Below are 19,947 nucleotides of genomic sequence, written 5' to 3' on the forward strand. Positions count from 1 at the left end.
GCATGTACCTCACATTTCGTGACGTTTCTTCAACTTTGCTTTTCAAACCGGAAGAACGAAATTCTTCTTCTTCTAGCTTTGTGGCTGATTGCAACCATGTCACATGCATACCACCACATACTGTACCGGAGTAAGCAGCATGGATTATGGGAAGAACGAAATGGCTCCAGAGAACGCAAAAATAACCAGTTTCTACTTGTTTATAACATTCTGTTTTATGAGCCATTACTGTTTTCAGCTATGTGCAACCTCTATCTATTGACATCTCAAATGTTTTAGGGTTTCATGATGCTTTAAGAATAAGCTACTCTGTGGTGGTAAAGTCAGATTTTAAAATAATAATAATTAGGAGTATTATGTCTAAATCCCAAGATAAATTTTTTTTTTTTTTTTTTAAAAAGAAGTCACTGCTTACTACACATTAACAGAAATGTTAATATGAACAAGTATAACAAAAACCATGCATACTTACAGGAACTGGATGTCTGCACCTTTCTGTCTGGTGAGAAAATACATATTCACTACACATTTCAGCTCCAATTAAATAGCTTACTAATACAAAAACCTGTGATTTTACACATTAAACCAAAAGAGGTTGATTATGGAATATGCATGATAAAACTATAATCTCTGTGATCCGCTAAGTGAAAGCACAACATTTTTGCTTTATAGAAGCACTAATATTCACGAGACATTGTATTTTTAAAACGGCGTGTTTATTAATTTCATTTTAAAAAATAAAAAAAAAAAAAACTAAAAAGGACTATTTCATCATCACTATAAGAAACAGTACGGAAGCACTGAGAGTCTTTGAGCATTTCTAGCTCTTCAAGTATGTTCGTTCTGTTCATATACCAGGGGACTGTGCCTCGAGGAGGGCATGGGGCCGGAGATGAAGAGGAGCCGACTCGGCTGACCCCATTCGGTCAAACTCCAGATGCCTCCTCTCCAACAGAATCCATCTTTTCCTTCATTCAGCAACAACTGCAGTGAAGTCCAAACAGCAGCAAACGGTTTTGAGTGGGAAGAGTGAAGCAATGAGCACAGGAAATGAACGGAGTTAGAGATGCACATAAGAGAAAGAGCGAGATGACAGTAGCGGAGACTCAGAGAAATGAAAAATACAGCTTAAAGTTAGGAGGGAAGAGAGCAGTTACTATGGTATTAAAAACGAGGAGAGAGATCTCCATCCAGTGCATGTTAAAACCACTCCAGTCAAGTCAATGCAATGCAACACTCAGGAAATTGCATAAATGTATATCCTAACAATTAGAACAATGAACAACACGACTTGCATCATTTCCAACAACAAATAATAGGAAACTCAGCAATACAACTTATGTAGACGGAAAAAGAGCATCAAAATGTAAACAAATTCACTCCTTCGTTGGAAAAAAAACGAGAAAAAGAGGTTGTAGGATTTGTCCGTCCACCACTCTTGTGCTGCGTCCCTCCATCCCTCCGTACTAAGTGCAACTGAGGCAGTGTTAGTCCATCTTTGAATCAAAATCTTTGAATTCCCACCCTCCAGTCCCTTCATGAAATGACAACAACAGCAGCAGCACCCCTGCAGGTCATCTGGGGTGCAGCAGAAATCGGTCTAGGTACTGTGACATGGCTTCCCAATTCCGCCACAGGAAAGCCAAGATAATGACAAGGAGCAATGTGGAAAGTGTACGGCTACGTGTTTTCATCAGTGGTACTACACAGTTTGCGACCGTCGAGACGAACACTAGGAGTACCGCCATGACGGCCAGCAGCACGTTGATGAGTTTGCCGAGTAAAGTGCGTGCTGTGGCGTTTTCCAACCCTTCCAACTGAACCACTTGTTGTTGCTGCTGCTGAAGCTCCATCTTAGAGATGCGCGTCTGACAGGCCTCCAGCGCCTCCTACAGGAAGTGAGCGAGAAAGGTGTTATGAGCAAAGCTGCCTTTTTACCATCTCTGACAAACACACCGGAAGTCATTCATTTCCAAAGGAGAGTAGTACGGAGGCTGCATGGAGTTCGGATAATATGCCTATGCAGAATTTTTGGATCTGATGCGCTTTCTTTGGATTGAAATATTTGAACTTTTGCACCTAAACCATATGTGACTGCCTGACTAGATGTGATGTATTCTAATCAAATCTATCAAAGTCCCCCTGTAATCAACTTTATCCCTTAAAACTCATCGTTGATCACTGAAATGACATATTTAAATGTTTTTTTTTCCTGTGAAAAATGTTCTTCATGCCTTGAAATAGCTTTAATGTAACTCTACACCCTTGCTTCATTCAGTATATGCGTAAATATGAATATGCTAATTAGCCCCGCCTCCACTCACTCGCACGACATGAGCTTAGAGATCCAGTCGGTCAACTTACTGAGGTAAACGCAACATAACATAATGCTACCGCTTTTTACAACGTCAGACACATAACTCAAATTAATGTATGATTAGCCTTTTGCTTGACTGTTATCACAGCTAATAATGTGTTGCTGATGTTACATGACTCCCCTGCTTCAGACCGGTCATAGTTAATGATATGCTAAAGCCCACCAGCACGTTGACGTGATTGGTTACAAGGTAGTTTGTGACGTCACAAACACCAGCGATTAAAAACCGCATTTTTGAAAATGTCTTTAGATCACTGCATTTTTATAGACAAAATGCTCAGCAATAGTGTTGACTTATGAATGATTTGTCTTAAAGCATATTAAAAACATCACATAGACATATAAACAACATTAAAAACTTGATTTTCAACACAGGGGGACATTAACATGAGATGAGAATTACCTAGATTTTTTAAAATACTAAAGTGTCTTTAAAACTATTTCTGTAAAATTGGTGGTTATTAATCATACCTGAAACAAATATTTTATAATTAAATTATTATTTACATTGGTTAGCCCTAGAAAACCTTCTGTTTCTTTTAGATGTATTGGCAGTCATTTGTTTTGTGTGAATATATTTATACATTCATTATTAAATTATTTTACCATGGTGAATAAGCTGCTTCATGACCAACTTAAATTTCTGTGCAACTGCCATTTAGGGATGACATATGAAAATCATACACAAATGCTGGAGATAGCTGAAAGCTAGCTTAAGAGAGATAATATGCAGCTGATACACAACTTCCATTCCAGTTAATGCAAGACTTGAATGATAGTAATGGGTAACAGAGCAGAACATGTACATTTTAGCTGCATAATATCACTAAAAATAAACCCTCAAATAGGACTCAGTGAGTTACATATGGCTTTCATTATGAAAACTGAATTAGAAGACTAAACGTTGTCCATCAGATCGATACAAAATAGCTTAACAATAACAGCTAATGTTCTTTCCCATCAGAAATCCCAGCATTAGGATTCTCCTGTTTCACTTAAAAGTTTATATGCCAGAACTAAGGGTCTGTTTACACCCGGTCACTTAATGCGTTTTCTCTGATTCGATAGCTATCCGATCATGAAAGACCAGGTGTAAATGCCTTCTGAAACACTTTCAAGACACTTTCAACACTTCTTTTCAGAAGGTGGTTTGTGACGCATTTCAAAGAAACTGGACAAGTGTAAATGCATGTGGTTGTTGAAACCACATAGGTAAATTTTACTCCTCCCAAAACGGTAAAAAAATAAATGTAAAAAATAAATAAATGAGCGTGTTATAGGCTATATAACGTGTTAAAGCTAAATATGACAGCGATGCTGCAACACGCGTCGCCGCAGATGAGTACGTCTTCAGCAAGCCGACGTGCAAACTTCTGCAAATGAAACTGAAAGAAAGTCGCAGATGGTCAACACACAATCATCTTCATTAAAAGTAATGAGACTAAATGATCTTACCAGTGCTGATGCCGCTCTCTCTCTCCTATTGCGGTCTTTGATCTTGAAATTAGCTGATGATAAATAAAATGCAGCTCATATCTGTTGCTTTAGTTATTGTTGAATCCGTTAAATTTGCATATAGCGCAGGAATTGAAGATCGTATTTATATTTGTTTTGCGGAGACATTTTTGTGGCCAAATGGAACCCTTTTAACAAATCAGATAGCTATCCGATCAGTAAAAATGCATGAAGTGACCAGGTGTAAACAGGCCCTAAGACTGGTAAAAATGGTTTTAAAAAAAATCTCGGATCAGTCTTTTAAAATATCTTTGATTGAATCACAATTTTTATATTCAATGAAAATTTTTTCCTCGTTAGTTAAGGCATTACACCGCTCTAGATTCCATAACCCCTCTCACTGATGGCAAATTGTGTCCTAATTGGAAACTTTTTCCAGGCAGCTCCCTGTACTCCCACTTTTGCTTCTGTCTGTCTGCCCATGAGCATCTTTACCTGCTTGAAGCCAAAAGTGCAGGAAGGATGGAAGTTATGTCAATACAACTGTACAGTACAAGTTCAGTGAAATTAATAATAATAAAATTATTATAAATGCCATTTTAAAGCTAACATGTTATTAATGCATATAAATATTTTTACAATTGCACTGTACAATTGTATTTTTATAATATAGTAATGTTTATTCAGGACATTTCCATATTCGAAACAGGTCTGCTCACATTGCAAATGTATTCCCAAAATATTAGCAAATAAATAGAAATAAATTACCCGAACTCCAAGCAATATTTACAACATTTGATCTATTTCACATAAATCTCTATATGTGTACCATCCAATGTTTCAAGTGCATGTTGGATGGTGCTGTTATTATTAAGTAAAACTATTTACTATTTAAATCATGTTCATTAATTGAAGCTGAAATAAAATAAAATTGAAGTGAAAAAAAAAACACCTTCTTAATAAATGAAAAAGGGAAATGTTGCCTTGGCTATGTTTAAGTTGAAGTACTAATATTACAAGAAAAAAAGCCTAAAACTGAAAAGAAAAACAAAAAAAAAAACAATAAAACATTATTATATAATATTATAAAATTATATTAATTATAAAAAAAATATATATATTATTAATATTATAAAATTATTTTATAATATTATAAAATAAAATATTTTTCCACATGGTAAATGTCTGATTCATTCAGGAATGAATGAATAAATGGCTCTTTTTATGAATAAGCCATTGAATCATTGGTTCACCCAATTGATTTGAAACGTAACACTGCTATGTGTTGCTCGGAGATGCAAAACAGTTCTGTTGTGGCTTTAAAGGTAATACTTGTTACTCTTGTGATATTGCTAAACTATATCATAAAATGTGACAAAAAAAAAAAAAAAACTCATACTGGACATTTTTGCCAGGCTCCATCATGCAGTGAATTGTTGCCCTGCTTCATGTCACCAATCAACTATGAAATGTAGGATGATCTACATAGGACTGGGGTAGGAAAGGTGCATTAAATCATTTTTTTGCGCGTTATTTTTCCATAACTAATTAATTGAATGAAAGTGTTAAATCAACAGCCCATATATTACCATTCAAAAGTTTGGGGTCGGTCAGATTTTTTATGTTTTTTAAAAGAAGTCCCTTCTGCTCACCAAGGCTGCATTTAATTAATTAATTTAAAATACAGTAAAAACCAGTAATATTGTTACATTTGAAATTATTGTAAAATGTAATTTATTCTTGTGTTGGCAAAGCTGAATTTTCAGCATCATTACTCCAGTCTTCAGTGTCACATGATCCTTCAGAAATCATTCTAATATGCTGACCTGCTGCTCGAGAAACATTTACTGTGTACAATTGTACAAAATATTTGTATACAATATTTTTTTCAGGATTCTTTGATGAATAGAAAGTTCAAAAGAACAGTGTTTATTTGAAATATAATCTTTTGTAACATTACAAATTACTTTACTGTCACTTTTGATCAATTTAATGCATCTTTGCTGAATAAAAGTATTCATTTCTTTAATTTCTTTAAAAAAAAAAAAAAAATTCTTACCGACCCCAAACTTTTGAACGGTAGTGTAAAATGTTACAAAAGCTTTCTATTTCAGATAAATGCTGTTCTTTTGAACTTTCTATTCATCAAAGAACCCTGAAAAAAAAAAAAAAAATACACAAATTTTTTCAACTTTGATAAAAATAAGAAATGTTTAAAATTAAAATTAATAAAATTACTTTGTAAAATATATTCAAATAGAAAAACAGTTATTTTAAATTGTAGTAATATTTCACAATATTGCTGTTTTTACTCTATTTTTAATTAAATAAATGCACCCTTGGTGAGCATAAGAAAACATAAAATAATCTTACTGATCCCAAACTTTTGAAAGGTAGTGTATATACATATAAAATCACCAAAACTGAAATTAAAATGAAAAAGCATACCAAAAAAAAACAATTATATAAGTATTTAGTATTGTGTTGGACATGAATACCTGTATGTCTCTGGCTCTCTCATAAGACTGGTAAGCGATTTTCTCCTCCATGCTGGCCAGCTCTTGTTTCAAGTTGAGAATCTCATTTTGATGCAGTTCTGTTAAATCATTCAACTGCTCCTCTAAACGCTCACACCTAACACATACACATACAAAACAAGATAAAACAGCATAGAAAATGCAAGAAAGGGGCCTAAAAGGCAACTACAACATAATCATCCTTTCCAACACTTTCTAAACAGGCATACTGTTTTGACTGTGAAACTTTCATTATCTATACAAACCTGTGAAAACTACATAGACCACTTATTAGTGCCAGATCAGTTCCTATAGTAACATGTACCTGAATCTCTCCTCTTGCAGAGCCTGCATGATATCTGTGTAGTCTCTGTGATAGTGAGTCTTCAGGTCTTCAAAGGATTCTTCTAGTCTATTCTGGTTGTCCTTCAGTTCCTGGATCTCGTGCAGCAGAGCATCGAAGCCAGAGCTCTGGCCGTGCTCCAGTGTATTACCCTTTGAGCTCGGAGGCCCTCCGGGAGCCCCTGTGGTGCTATTTGCTCCTGCTGACCCTGACGTAGCGCTGGAGCAGTCATCCTCACTGCCATATTTTGGGCTGGACTGCATCTGCCCAGGTCCTGGGGTCCTAGTGCCTGCCATCCCCGTACTTGTTACAGGCTCATCACCTTGTTGTTCATCCAGAGAGTCTTTTAGGGCAGAGATGTTGTCTGCACTTCCAAATTTGTTGCGGATAAGAGAGGCAAACTCACGAGGTTTGGACACGACTGCTCCTGCGGCAGAGTGAGTGGCCTGAGAGATACTGGAGAGGCCACCGGTTACCTGAGAGAGAAAACCACAATTTAGTCAAATACATTTATCAGTGTCATTTGAAATTACATTTTACCCGAGTTGTGAGTTTCCTATCTGGATAAGGTTTGTCTCAAAGTGAGAGACTTGAAAATCATGGTCACTGGAAGTGGCAAAAAAGGCTAAAAGATTTTTTATTTTATGATTGTAAACTGGTCAGATGTGCCTGGAAAGCAAAAAAAAAAAAATCACTAACAGGAAAACAGTGGTATCAAAGCTCTAGTCCAAAAGCTAGTGAGCCGCCTACCCAGACAGCATTTTAAAGCCTCACAGGCATGCTTCCAAAACAGTCTGTTCCGAACGAAAGGCAACATTGAATCCTTCTCAGAATGCAATCCCAGTATCTATTCTCTGGTATCTGCATTTACATTTCACAACTTTTTGAAGTATTACAATCATTCAGTTATCGCAAGTATTGGCCATATGCATATTGGGATTTGAACATTTGTACAATTTCAATATATCTTCAGGGCTCCAGACCTGCAACTTGCAACCTGGTGCGATTAAATTTAGTTAGAGTGAGACCTCTAACAAAACTAAAAACTGCCAGAGCTGCCATTTCTGTTGCATATGAGGAACATCAAACTGCAAACGAAATGATAGCAGAACAAAAACGTACTACTCATTTGTGCTGCACAGCATGGACCGTTTATCAGCTCGTTTATCAGCTTTTTGCAAGTAAACTGGCTGATTCCGATACCGATTTCCGATTTCAGAATTATTATTCTTATCAAGCAACAAACAAGAAAGAATGAAAGTATACATAAACAAGATGTTTATTTGGTATTTAACAGGCTAAACTGTAACAGTTAAACATTAACTGTAACCATCTTAAATTAACAGCAGTAACTGCGCAGTAAGTAGCCTACATTCAATATACATAGGTAGGCATTTAGCTTTTGTTTTTAAATTGGCTTGAAATCTTAAATGAAAACTGTAACCATGTCATTTTAAAAAGGCAACAACTGCATAGTTCCACAATCCAAACAACACAATCAAAACACATTCAACACTCCAAACAAAGATTTTACTTAATCCGCATTCAGCATTTGTTTTCGTTTTTAAACTTGGTGTAAAGAAAAAAGGTCTTTACCAGTGAAACTAAATAAAACCAAGGCTGTTTGCAGTTTACCTGCAGCATCAAACGGCATCTGCCTCTCTCTTCCCCCCACTTCTCACACATAGCTCCTTTCTTCTCGTTTCCACAGTAGTCATGGTTACCCCTGCAACAGAGCGCGCTTGCCGGAGCTGTCAGGGCATCGCGCTCAGAACACCTCGCGCAGGTCGTTTCGCGAATAATTACAAATGTAGTCTGTGCACGCGGGCACACTTCCGGGAAAATCAGACGAAAAAAATACCAAAATCCGATTTATGGACGGTCAACCGGTGCATCCCTAGTACTCATGGGCCGATATCTGATCACGCGACACCGTTACTACACAGCGCTGGGAGATCTAGTGAGGAAGCAATTGAAACCATTCAAATTCAACGCAGAATTCTCTTGTTATAAACCGTATCAGTTCAAACTGCACTGACGTAGAAACCAGGAGAAGCATTGTGCCATGAATTAACAAGTTATAGAAGGCTTTTCAGTCCACAAATCACCAACATTCACCATAGATTTAATGTGGTAACGCAAACTGTAACCATGGTATTGTGGCAGAAATAGTCAAATGCGTTTATATTATTCATTTCAGGGTTTGTAAATCCTTTTGAGAGAGAAATTCATGCACTTTTCAAGAACTTTCAAGTGCTTCACACAACTTTTTCCCAGCACTTCAAAGCTCCAAGTGAATAATTGCACTGCAGGTCGATTTAAGGCATGTCCCTAAATTTTCTGCTAGTGCTTCTAATATTTTCAGTAAGGGGCTACTTCAGTAAGTGCTCCTATTAAAAAGTTAGTCTGGAGCCCCGATGTTGCAGCCCTAGCATGTGTAGTCGCTATCTATGTAAAGCGTTTCAAAATTAGTCACTTATGAGGTTCTATTTATGTTAAAAGGTGCCATCAAACGTTTTTTTTTACAAGGTGTCCCCTGAATGTGTCTGTGAAGTTTCAGCTCAAAATACCCCATAGATTTTTTTATTAATTTTTTTAACTGCCTATTTTGGGGCATCATTAAATATGAGCCGATTCATGCTGCGGCCCCTTTAAATCTGGCGCTCCCCCACCCACGGAGCTCGCACTTGCCTTGAACAGCATAAACAAAGTTCACACAGCTAATATAACCATCAAAATGGATCTTTACAAAGTGTTCGTCATGCATGCTGCATGCATACATCGGATTATGTGAGTATTGTATTTATTTGGATGTTTACATTTGATTCTGTATAAGTTTGAGGCTATGCTCCGTTAACGGCTAATGCTACACTGTTGGAGAGATTTATAAAGAATGAAGTTGTGTTTATGAATTATACAGACTGCATGTGTTTAATAATGAAAATAGCGACGGCTCTTGTCTCCGTGAATACAGTAATAAACGATGGTAACTTTAACCACATTTAACAGTACATTAGCAACATGTTAAGGAAACATTTAGAAAGACAGTTTACAAATATCACTAAAAATATCATGTTATCATGGATCATGTCAGTTATTATTGCTCCATCTGCCATTTTTCGCTATTGTCCTTGCTTGCTTACCTAGTCTGTTGATTCAGCTGTGCACATCCAGATGTTAATACTGGCTGCCCTTGACTAATGCTTTGAACATGGGCTGGCATATGCAAATATTGGGGCCTACACCCCGACTGTTACGTAACAGTCGGTGTTATGTTGAGAGTCGCCTGTTTTTCTGAGGTTTTTTTAAACAAATGAGATTTCTGAACTCTTGTTATTTCAACTATGCCAAGATAAATTCAATTTTTTATTCTAGGGCACCTTGAATACACTAAACTTTTCAAATCTAAAACACTGGACATTATACACTTGCCAACTTTGTAAATGTTTACAGAGGAAAACTGGGCATCATACAATAAATGACCGAGAATCACATACAACCAGACTTTCAAGTAATTTGAACACAAACTCACACAGAAACATGGAGGCGCAAGTCATCTGCATATGACAAAAGAAATTAACAATGGCCCTGTTTGCACCTGGCATTAAGATGCATTTTGATCGATCAGATCAAGTGGACGAGGCTAAATACAGGTGTAAAACATCATGCACGATGCAATTTTCTACAAAATCTGTCAACTTTGATTGTCCAGACTACAAATCAAGGCTACAATCTGGTAAAAGTAGTGTAGTATATGTCTTTAGAAGGTAACTGCATATGTAGGCTGTAGGCAGCTAGACAGCTCACTAGGTTTGAGAAGAGAGCTATTGACTAAACATGATCTTTCTTTTGATTCCATAATTTAAAATGGTTATGTTAAACCAACGTTTCATTAACTTTCAATCACCAAAAAGATCCAAACCTGGCTTGCTGACAGAGTACAAGACTGGTCTACACTGCTTGTGTCATACGAAAAACTTAAAAAGTCCTGTTTGATCCCCTAAAATAAATGAAAACATTTCAGATCAGCACACATCTACTCCAACAACTTCTAAACAGATCCTTCAATGTTCCAAACTGTAAAGAAATGGGGCAGTCTTTACCTTGGCACCCACATCCTTCAGACCCTGGTGCATGTCTCGAAGGACATCTTTGGGCTGCCGTGGTATTCCATTGTGCTCCACCTCTCTGAGCTTGCGGTGGTAATGCTCCAGCTTCCTCTGCAGCTGCTGGATGGTCTGCGCAGACTTCTGGTTCTTCTTCTCGAACACTTGCTTGATGCGAGCACTCTGCTGTTTGTCTGCATTGTTGGCCAGCTTCAGGTACTCAGCTACATTGTCGTCTCTTGCCGTTTGTTCGATTTTGATCTGCTCTGTGAGTTTGAGAATCTTTTGCTGTAGCTGAGCAATGGCCTGCTTGGTGCGCTGAGGGTCCGGGGTGCCATCAACTGAATCCACACCGTACTGACCACCGTCTGAACTGGTTGACAGAGCATTGGGAGACATGGCGGGGCCCGAAACCTCCAAACGATCCTGCTGCAATAGGAAAAGTGAGATTTAGTGCTGTGCAGATAAAATCATGTATTTAAAGTCTTTTTCTCATGTTACTGCATTGATAATTTAAATATGTATCAATATTTTTAATTTATAGATTTACATCTCTTCTAGGAATGCACAATATATTAGTGTCATATCAGTAATTGATATTTTTACGATTTGTCATTAAATCAGTATCGGTCATTTTTATTTTTGCATGCTCATTTCCCCTATTTTTCTCCCACTATTTATTTAGATTAACTTTGAGTGTTAGATGATGGCAAAAGTAATATTTTAAAGGACTATTAATTTAATAACACTGTTATGTAACCTTTAACAAATCTAAAAAAGAAATAATTATACTTTAGTACTTTATTTTTAATTCAGACAAAATTGAATTTTAATATCAGGCCAAACATTTAACATCTGTGCATCCCTAATAATTTACAACAATTCAGCCGCACATAAGTAACGAAAGGTTTCATTTCATGACCCAGCTCTAGAGAGATTAGTGACAAAAACTATTAACGTGAGAATACATTTCGCACTCCATTTTTTTCCACAAGAATAAAAAGAATAGAAATAAGTTACCATTATTGACGGTTCACTTTCAGTCCAGTCCATCTTGAAAGACGTGGCACATTTGGACTATGTGAAAGGCTACATCGTCTCAGGTGACGTTGACGTTTTAGACCTCTGTACTATGACATAGCCCTCAAAGTTCTGAGATAATGCTTGGCATTCACTGATAAAGAATGGCACACTGCACCACATCATCAATAGAGGAAAATGAAAAAGGGAACCAAAGCAGGGATTTTTTTTTTTACATTCTTTTGGTACTTTTAATATGATTAACATTACAAGTCAAGTAAGCTATGGTCTTTTTAATCTTTAGTTCAACCTTGCAATGAAATGAACTCTGTCCCTTCACCCATTGACAGCTGAGTCCAAACCAGATTATCAGTGATATGGCCTTCGTAGATAAAGAGCTACAGATGATCTAAGCATCCATCAGAGTCATTCTAAACTGGCTAAGAGCCCCACCAGCGTTGTTTGATCATGAAAAAAACAAATTTATATTCCCAATAAGGTCAGTTGTTTACTGCCAATGATAAGTTCCCCTATTGCAACTTGACAAGACACACAGCCCAGGTAGATTTCTCAGCTATGTGGACATGCATACACAGGAAAACTAGGTGATCTGATCACGTGGCCAACAGCCCATTCGATAAGACCCAGACGATGCCTGTTAAGAGACATTACAGCTGACCTATGATGCCCTTTTCACACCTAACTGGTCAAGAGAGGATTTTCTCCCCCTTTCTCTGGGAATCATTGTTCTGTTTGATTAACAAAGCCGTTAAAGCCTCTTACCTCTCTGAGACAAAATGCGTTGGCCTCAAGTTTCACTGACAACAAACTAAGCTGTAAAACCTAAACTGTAAATCGCATATGGGGGATAGCAGATGGAAAAATTGCACTATTTTTTAATTTAAAAACAAAAACCAGAACACCATCCCTAGGAAATTCACTAATCTACTGAGCTAGCCAGACTAAAATAGTCATCTGAAATAAATGACAGAGCTTATGTTTGGACACTCCCCTGATAGAGGAACATTCAGGATAGCGCCACTAAGTTCTCCAACAACAGGTGAGTTGAATCACTTTGGCAGTCACCCAGACCCTGTAGTGTATCTGGTGAAAATGCTTAGCTGTTAAAAAAGGCATGCTTAAAAGCATAGTACTATGAACTGAATGCAAGCATAAATTACCCTCAAGAGACTTAATACATTAGTCTGGGTGAACATTTCTCCTGGTAAATGAATCCTAATGGTTATTTTGAGTGAGCAGCAGCAAAATGCATCCAGTAATGGAGAAATGCTGAGCAGAAGAGTAACTGGTTTTGCAACTATCCGAACTGCGGTTCTAAATAAAGTTGCTGCACCTGTCATGCAAGAGCAAACTTAACCTTGAGTCTATCCTTGAGGACACAAGAAAGCAAACAGTTACCCTGATCCCACATCCTGGTTGAAAAAGGCACAAATACATTGATTTTGACATTATACTCAATGGTGCCTGCAGAAGTGCCCTGAATTGAAGTACATCCAAAGACTTTGCTAAATATAGCAAGGCTTAGAGAACATAGTGACCTGCTACACAAGCTTCCTGACCTGTGAATGCTGTCAACCCGTCCATCCATCCTGGAGGTTTCTTTCAGACACATGTAGCAGTCAACAGATTGCCATCTACACTGATTACTGTTAAATTCAAATCTGACTTCCCAGCACTTTCAAACAACCTTCTATCACCTCCTATTGAACATTGATCATGTGTGCTTTGGGAAAAGGCATGCTGGGATACTTTGTAAAACTCAACATCAAGGATTTTTTTACTGTGTGCCTTTTTTTTTTTAAACTGATTGTTCCAGTAGTTCAGTGCTGTTAATGGTTTTGCAATTTACTTGAGGTTATCATCTTTTGGGAAACAGCCGAGATTTCTATCTGCCCTGCAAACATTTTGACTGGCCCAAACACAAAAATGTTTATATTTTATTTTAAATTTACATTTATAAATTCTTTTGATGTATGATTTTCATACTTATTTAATATTTATTTTAAATATTTATTTTTAATATTATTATCCATCTTTCACAAATTTTATTTTTAAGTTTATTTTAATTTTAGAATTTTAATATTATTTCTGTATATTTTTAAGTTTAAGAAGATTTTCAATAATAGCTGTAAATGAAACCGTTATTATAATTGTACAAGAAACTTCAAAAATACTTTTGATGGAAATTCTACTCAATTCCACTGTTTGCAAATTTTAACCCACTCTTAATGAAAACCTTGTCAATGTTAATCAGTAATGTCATTGTACTTAGCTGCCAAGTGTTAAAGGGACCTAATATGCAAAATTCATTTTTACATTGTTTTTGAATATATTTATGTTTCCAAAGTGTGTGTGCACAACCACATTATTATGGTAAAAATCCATCCACTCTGTTCTTTTCTCCATAATCAGAAATACACTGCTCAAAAAATTAAAAGGAACACTTTTTAATCAGAGAATAGCATCAAGTCAGTTAAACTCCTGTGATATTGATCTGGTTAGTTAAGTAGCAGAGGGGGTTGTTAATTAGTTTCAGCTGCTTTGGGGTTAATGAAATTAACAACAGGTACACTAGATGGGCAACAATGAGACAACCCCCAAAACAGGAATGGTTTTACAGGTGGAAGCCACTGACCTTTTTTCCCTACTCATCTTTTCTGACTGTTTTTCACTAGTTTTGCAATTGGCTAGGGTCAGTGTCACTACTGGTAGCATGAGGCGATACCTGGACCCTACAGAGGTTGCACAGGCAGTCCAACTCTTCCAGGATGCCACATCAATACGTGCCATTGCCAGAAGGTTTGCTGTGTCTCCCAGCACAGTCTCAAGAGCATGGAGGAGATTCCAGGAGACAGGCAGTTACTCTAGGAGAGATGGACAGGGACATAGAAGGTTCTTAACCCATCAGCAGGACCGGTATCTGCTCCTTTGTGCACAGAGCAACAGGATGAGCACTGCCAGAGCCCTACAAAATGACCTCCAGCAGGCCACTGGTGTGAATGTCTCTGACCAAACAATCAGAAACAGACCTCATGAGGGTGGCCTGAGGGCCCGACGTCCTCTGGTGGACCCTGTGCTCACTGCCCGGCACCATGGAGCTCGATTGGCATTTGCCATTGAACACCAGAATTGCCAGGTCTGCCACTGGCACCCTGTGCTTTTCACAGATGAGAGCAGATTCACCCTGAGAACATGTGACAGATGTGAAAGTAGGGCTGCACGATTAATCGCATGCGATTGTCATGCGTGTCTCATCAGTAAAGCCGGTTCTGTGATTAGCGGTAAGTGTCCATCACCTGCTTTCAAATGGAGCGGCACTTAATATACAGAGCCGTAGTTCGCGGACAAGCTACGCAATATCGCATTCATAATCGCAGATGAATCGCCTTCGATTATGAACGCGATATTGCGTAGCTTGTCCGCGAACTACGGCTCTGTATATTAAGTGCCGCTCCATTTGAAAGCAGGTGATGGACATTTACCGCTAATCACAGAACCGGCTTTACTGAGGAGACACGCATGACAATCTCATGCGATTAATCGTGCAGCCCTATGTGAAAGGGTCTGGAGAAGCCGTGGAGTACATTATGCTGCCTGTAACATCGTTCAGCATGACCGGTTTGGTGGTGGGTCAGTGATGGTCTGGGGAGGTATATCCATGGAGGGATGCACAGACATCTACAGGCTAGACAATGGCACTCTGACTGCCATTAGGTATCAGGATGAAATCCTTGGACCCACTGACAGACTCTACACTGGTACAGTGGGTCCTGGGTTCCTTCTGGTGCATGACAATGCCTGGCCTCATGTGGCGAGAGTATGCAGGCAGTTCCTGGAGGATGAAGGAATTGATACCATTGAATGGCCCCCACCCTCGCCTTACCTAAATCCAATAGAACACCTCTGGGACATTATGTTTCGGTCCATCCAACGCCATCAGGTTGCACCTCAGATTGTCCAGGAGCTCAGTGATGCCCTGGTCCAGATCTGGGAGGAAATACCCCAGGACACCATCCGTCGTCTCATTATGAGCATGCTCAGACATTGTCAGGCATGCATACAAGCACGTGGGGGCCATACAAACTACTGAGTACCATTTTGAGTTGCTGCAATGAAATTTCAGCAAAATGGTCTAGCCTGCTGCATCATTTTTTTCACTTTGATTTTCAGGGTGTCTTTGAATTCAGTCCTCTGTAGGTTGATAATTTTCATTTCCATCAAACGATGTGGCATCCTTTTGTTCCTAACACATTACTCAGTCCATATCAGTATAGATATCCTGCATGATATTTTTCCCCATTGAGATCTGATGTGTTTTCAAAGTGTTCCTTTAATTTTTTTGACCAGTGTAGTATCTACGTTTACATGGAGACCTTCTGTTTCAATTGAAATTATTTAATTCCAATTAATGAATCCGAATGTAGTGTTTACATGATCACAAAATAAAGTGATCGGGTTGATGTGCGCATTTATATTTCAGAAGCTTCAGATCGGAATTGATTTTTTGACATGCACACACTGCACGAATATACAGTTTCCCGCTGTTCGCGCATACTAACCATTCTCCTGATTGCCTCTATTTTTTGTTTTACAGGGCAGACTTAATATTTATATATTTCCTAATTTAGGGAATGACGAGCATATGAACCATTGTGTCGTGCTGCTTATATTTATCAAGCAGTAAAAACACCCCTTCCCATGCCCAAAACAAGGCGTCTTTGGATGAGAGTCTGAAACAAAGACTGATGGAATTTTGTCCTGCTCCACTTCAGATGATAAGTGGAAGAAGAACTTTAGAATAACACAACAGTCATTTATGACACTTCATTCAACAACAACAGTCATTACCCCATTTCTAAGTCATTGCACATGCTCTGTACTTTCCAGTTTCTGTTTTCAATCCGATCAAGTGTTTACATGTCCTATCGATCGGATTAGAAAAGGTTTAAACCCTTATAATCCGAGTTTAATTATAATTTGGAAAAATAATTCCGATTGATGTGGTTACATGACTTTTTTATTCCGACTGTGCTACTAGTCTGATTACGATCAGATTTTTAGGGTCCATGTAAACGCAGCTCGTCTCAAAATGAGCTGTTCAGAAATGCACTCCATTGTGATGTCACAGTGACTCAGGCCCCGCCCAAAACTGGCATCAGAATCTCCACCCATTTACAGCATGGTATAATAAATGATATGTGGGGTAGTTTGAGCTGAAACTTAGACACATTCTGGGGACACCTAAGACTTAAATTTCATCTTGTAAAAAAAGGACATAATAGGTCCCCTTTAAGAAGTTGACAAGCATAAATCTATACCAAATATCACAGAAAAACGAATGTTGAAGTTTAAATGGTATAAATATGTAAAATACAGCAACAGAATATAATAATAATAATAATAATGATTAAAAACAGATTACTGACTAAAATTAATCGTAATGGAAGTTAAAATATGTTAATCCATGTTAAAACCTAATCTAGGTCTTTTTTTTATAGTGTCCAGTGTCACTAAATATTTGTCTAAAACATTTTTGTCAATGAAACCTTGGGAGATGATGGCTACCAACGATGACCACAGTGTCATCACGGAAGAAAACGCTTTGAGTGTGGCGTTCAGGTGGCACTTACCCGATCAGACTCCTCAGTGGAGTGGTACCCCGAGGTCAGCAGCATGTCCACTAAAGCTGGGCTGCTGGGTGTGTCAGTGGTGGAGGAGGAGCGCGGCCGTCCTGCCTGCAGCAAGGTCTCTTGGGTACTGCGCCTGTGGATCTGGGGGCTGCCTTTCTGGGGGGGCTCCCCTCCCCCCCCTGCCTTGCTACGGCGGCTCTGCAGACTGGTCCCTCTCTTCATCATGGGGGGGCCTCGAATCTGCTGCAGCACGCGGCTCAGAGCTGCAGGGGGGGCGGAAGCGTGGGGGTCAGAGTTAGGGACGGCAGGCGCTTCCCCCAACTCTGGCCCCGCTTCTGGAGGCTCAGGGATGGGGCCTATGGAGGAAGAGGCATAGTCGTGTGGCGAGACGGATGAGCGTCTGCGCTGAGGTTGGAAGAACTGCTTCAGACCATGGCCCAGCGCACCCATGTTCTCCAAGGCATTGTGGGTTATTTTGGACAGGCCATGATCAGGCTCGGACGCCCTCCTGTTCACCTCCCGCTCTGCTCGACCCCCAGAGTCTGGCTCCTCCGCCCCAGGCTGCTCGCTACCACCCTGGTCCATCAGGAGGCGCCAGTCTCACTCAGAGGGTCAGCACAGGGGTGGGGTCAAGCTAAGCCCCGCCTCCACCAGCCCTCTGATAGGCTGTTTCAAAAGCCAGGAAGCAGAGGGTGGCAGCAGTCAGGTGGACTCTGAGAGCATACATGCATCTGTGGTTTGGCGCAAAGTCATGCTTGTCTACCACAAAAGGAAAATAAAATTGGATAAAAAAGGATTATGTCATGCAGCTCTGAGCGATGGAACAAGCAACAACTACATGAGCTCAAATCACAAAAGCAGCGCATTGGTTGGCTCAAAGACAAAAAGATGCAGCTGATGTTTTTTCAACTAAAGTCTGTTGCAGATAGATTGCATTTCCATTCATGATCATGTCTCGCCAATATATTAATGAGAGTGATGGCAGAGGTCATGGATTAAATAAGCCACGCCTTGATGCTTCTGAGTCAACCAACTAAAACTACATTAGCAATATCACTATTGACAGACTACTAGCAGTCTATAGCCATGGGTTTTGCCAAGCAAATGAGGTATGAGAGAGCTACAAAGAAAACATGAGGGTGCTAATTTCTGAAATGCTCTAAGGGTCTCTGGCTCAACATTAGACCATTTCCAGAGCAACACATTTACAGTATTTTACACTATTTCAGACCCTTTAGTGGAAATCATTGCAGAAATTCCTTAATAAATCATTATCAAAACCTCTGTGGATAAGGTCAGAAGCATTGATGCAAAGTAGGGCAGCACGATTTGAGGAAGAAAAATATCCAATTCTGATTTTTCTGAAATTTACTGAAATTTTAAAATTGTGACACTTTGAGCTCTATTGAGTGGATTCGTAAACACCTCTGATTGGCCATTGTGTGCATGGCTTATCGGATATGTCTGTGATTGGCTACAATGATCAATGTACGGTTTGAATTTGAAACTGGTCTGCAACAGACGCCTGCTTTCAAATACTCCCATGTTTATCTGTGTGCGCTCTGTGAACAGCAGTGTTGGGTGTAACATTACAGTAATTAAATTACTTATCCGCTGAAAAAGTAAAGTAAGGGATTACTGTTCATTTTTAGGTAATTTAATTACAGTTACATATAATGTACTTGCGTTACATACTGTTAATTAGTTCAACAGTTCTGTTTAAATCAATATTGAATTTAAAATCTAAATTTGTCATCTAAGGGTAAAAGTGAACACTGCCTCTTTAAAATAGTTAGCTATAGTGCAGTTGAGCGTGAGTTCGCAAATTCGAACCAGTTGGCTATGTAGTCGCTGTCTGATGATGTCGGCTGAAGCGAGTAGCTGTTTTGCAGAATGGAAATATTCCAGGTGACTTCATTTTTTTGACACAGGTAAGCAAGAACATTACGGTAAAATGTAATCTATGTCCTAGGGAGAAAACTGCGCACTCTTCAGTCAGTGCGCTCTTAACCAAAGCGCACACACATAGCCGCCTCTTGCAAGTGTCAGATTTTTGCGGTTTATTACACATAAACGTTCAAATACACACACAGTTATATCAAAATGCCCATCTTGGCGTATATTCGCGTTGGTTATGTGAATGTGAACAGCATGTGTAACAGCATATTGTCTCCGTCCATTAGGTCTTAGTGACAGCAGCCTTTAAAACATGCTACTGTCTACTAATGGCTGTCTGTATTATAAATGATAATCAAACAACAAAAGAAAAACTTTAATAAGGATTAATCTATATTTAATGTATACAGTTTTGACTTATGCAGACTATTTATATTTGATTATTCAATTTCTATGGTATTTTTACTCAAGTAAAACTACTACTAGACCTATCTGAAAAAAATATATAGCATTGTTTTATTTGTATCTTTATATATTTTTACCATGGTATCGACTTTGGTTTCGAGTATTGTGCAATTTTGGT

The 19,947-nt window shown here is 38.6% G+C and overlaps 1 protein-coding gene across 5 annotated transcripts in view; it reads right to left on the minus strand.

The window, feature by feature from the left end:
- Positions 1-643: 643 nt before the first annotated feature.
- tmcc1b (transmembrane and coiled-coil domain family 1b) overlaps positions 644-19,947 on the minus strand; it is a 28,091-nt gene continuing 8,787 nt past the window's right edge. For 4 of the 5 annotated variants that reach the window (XM_067388312.1, XM_067388314.1, XM_067388313.1 and 1 more), the window contains 5 exons: positions 17,469-18,227; positions 10,795-11,226; positions 6,674-7,167; positions 6,331-6,466; positions 644-1,889 (listed from right to left, as the gene is read on the minus strand). In XM_067388312.1, coding sequence (XP_067244413.1) covers positions 1,575-1,889; positions 6,331-6,466; positions 6,674-7,167; positions 10,795-11,226; positions 17,469-18,053 — 1,962 coding nt within the window. In that variant the 5' untranslated portion in view covers positions 18,054-18,227 and the 3' untranslated portion in view covers positions 644-1,574. Of the gene's footprint in view, positions 1,890-3,832; positions 3,886-6,330; positions 6,467-6,673; positions 7,168-10,794; positions 11,227-17,468; positions 18,228-19,947 lie in introns of all 5 variants that reach the window. The other variant, XM_067388316.1, reaches the window with a different exon arrangement.

The sequence above is a fragment of the Chanodichthys erythropterus genome, chromosome 6 (genome assembly GCF_024489055.1).
Source record: "Chanodichthys erythropterus isolate Z2021 chromosome 6, ASM2448905v1, whole genome shotgun sequence".
Classification (NCBI taxonomy): domain Eukaryota; kingdom Metazoa; phylum Chordata; class Actinopteri; order Cypriniformes; family Xenocyprididae; genus Chanodichthys; species Chanodichthys erythropterus.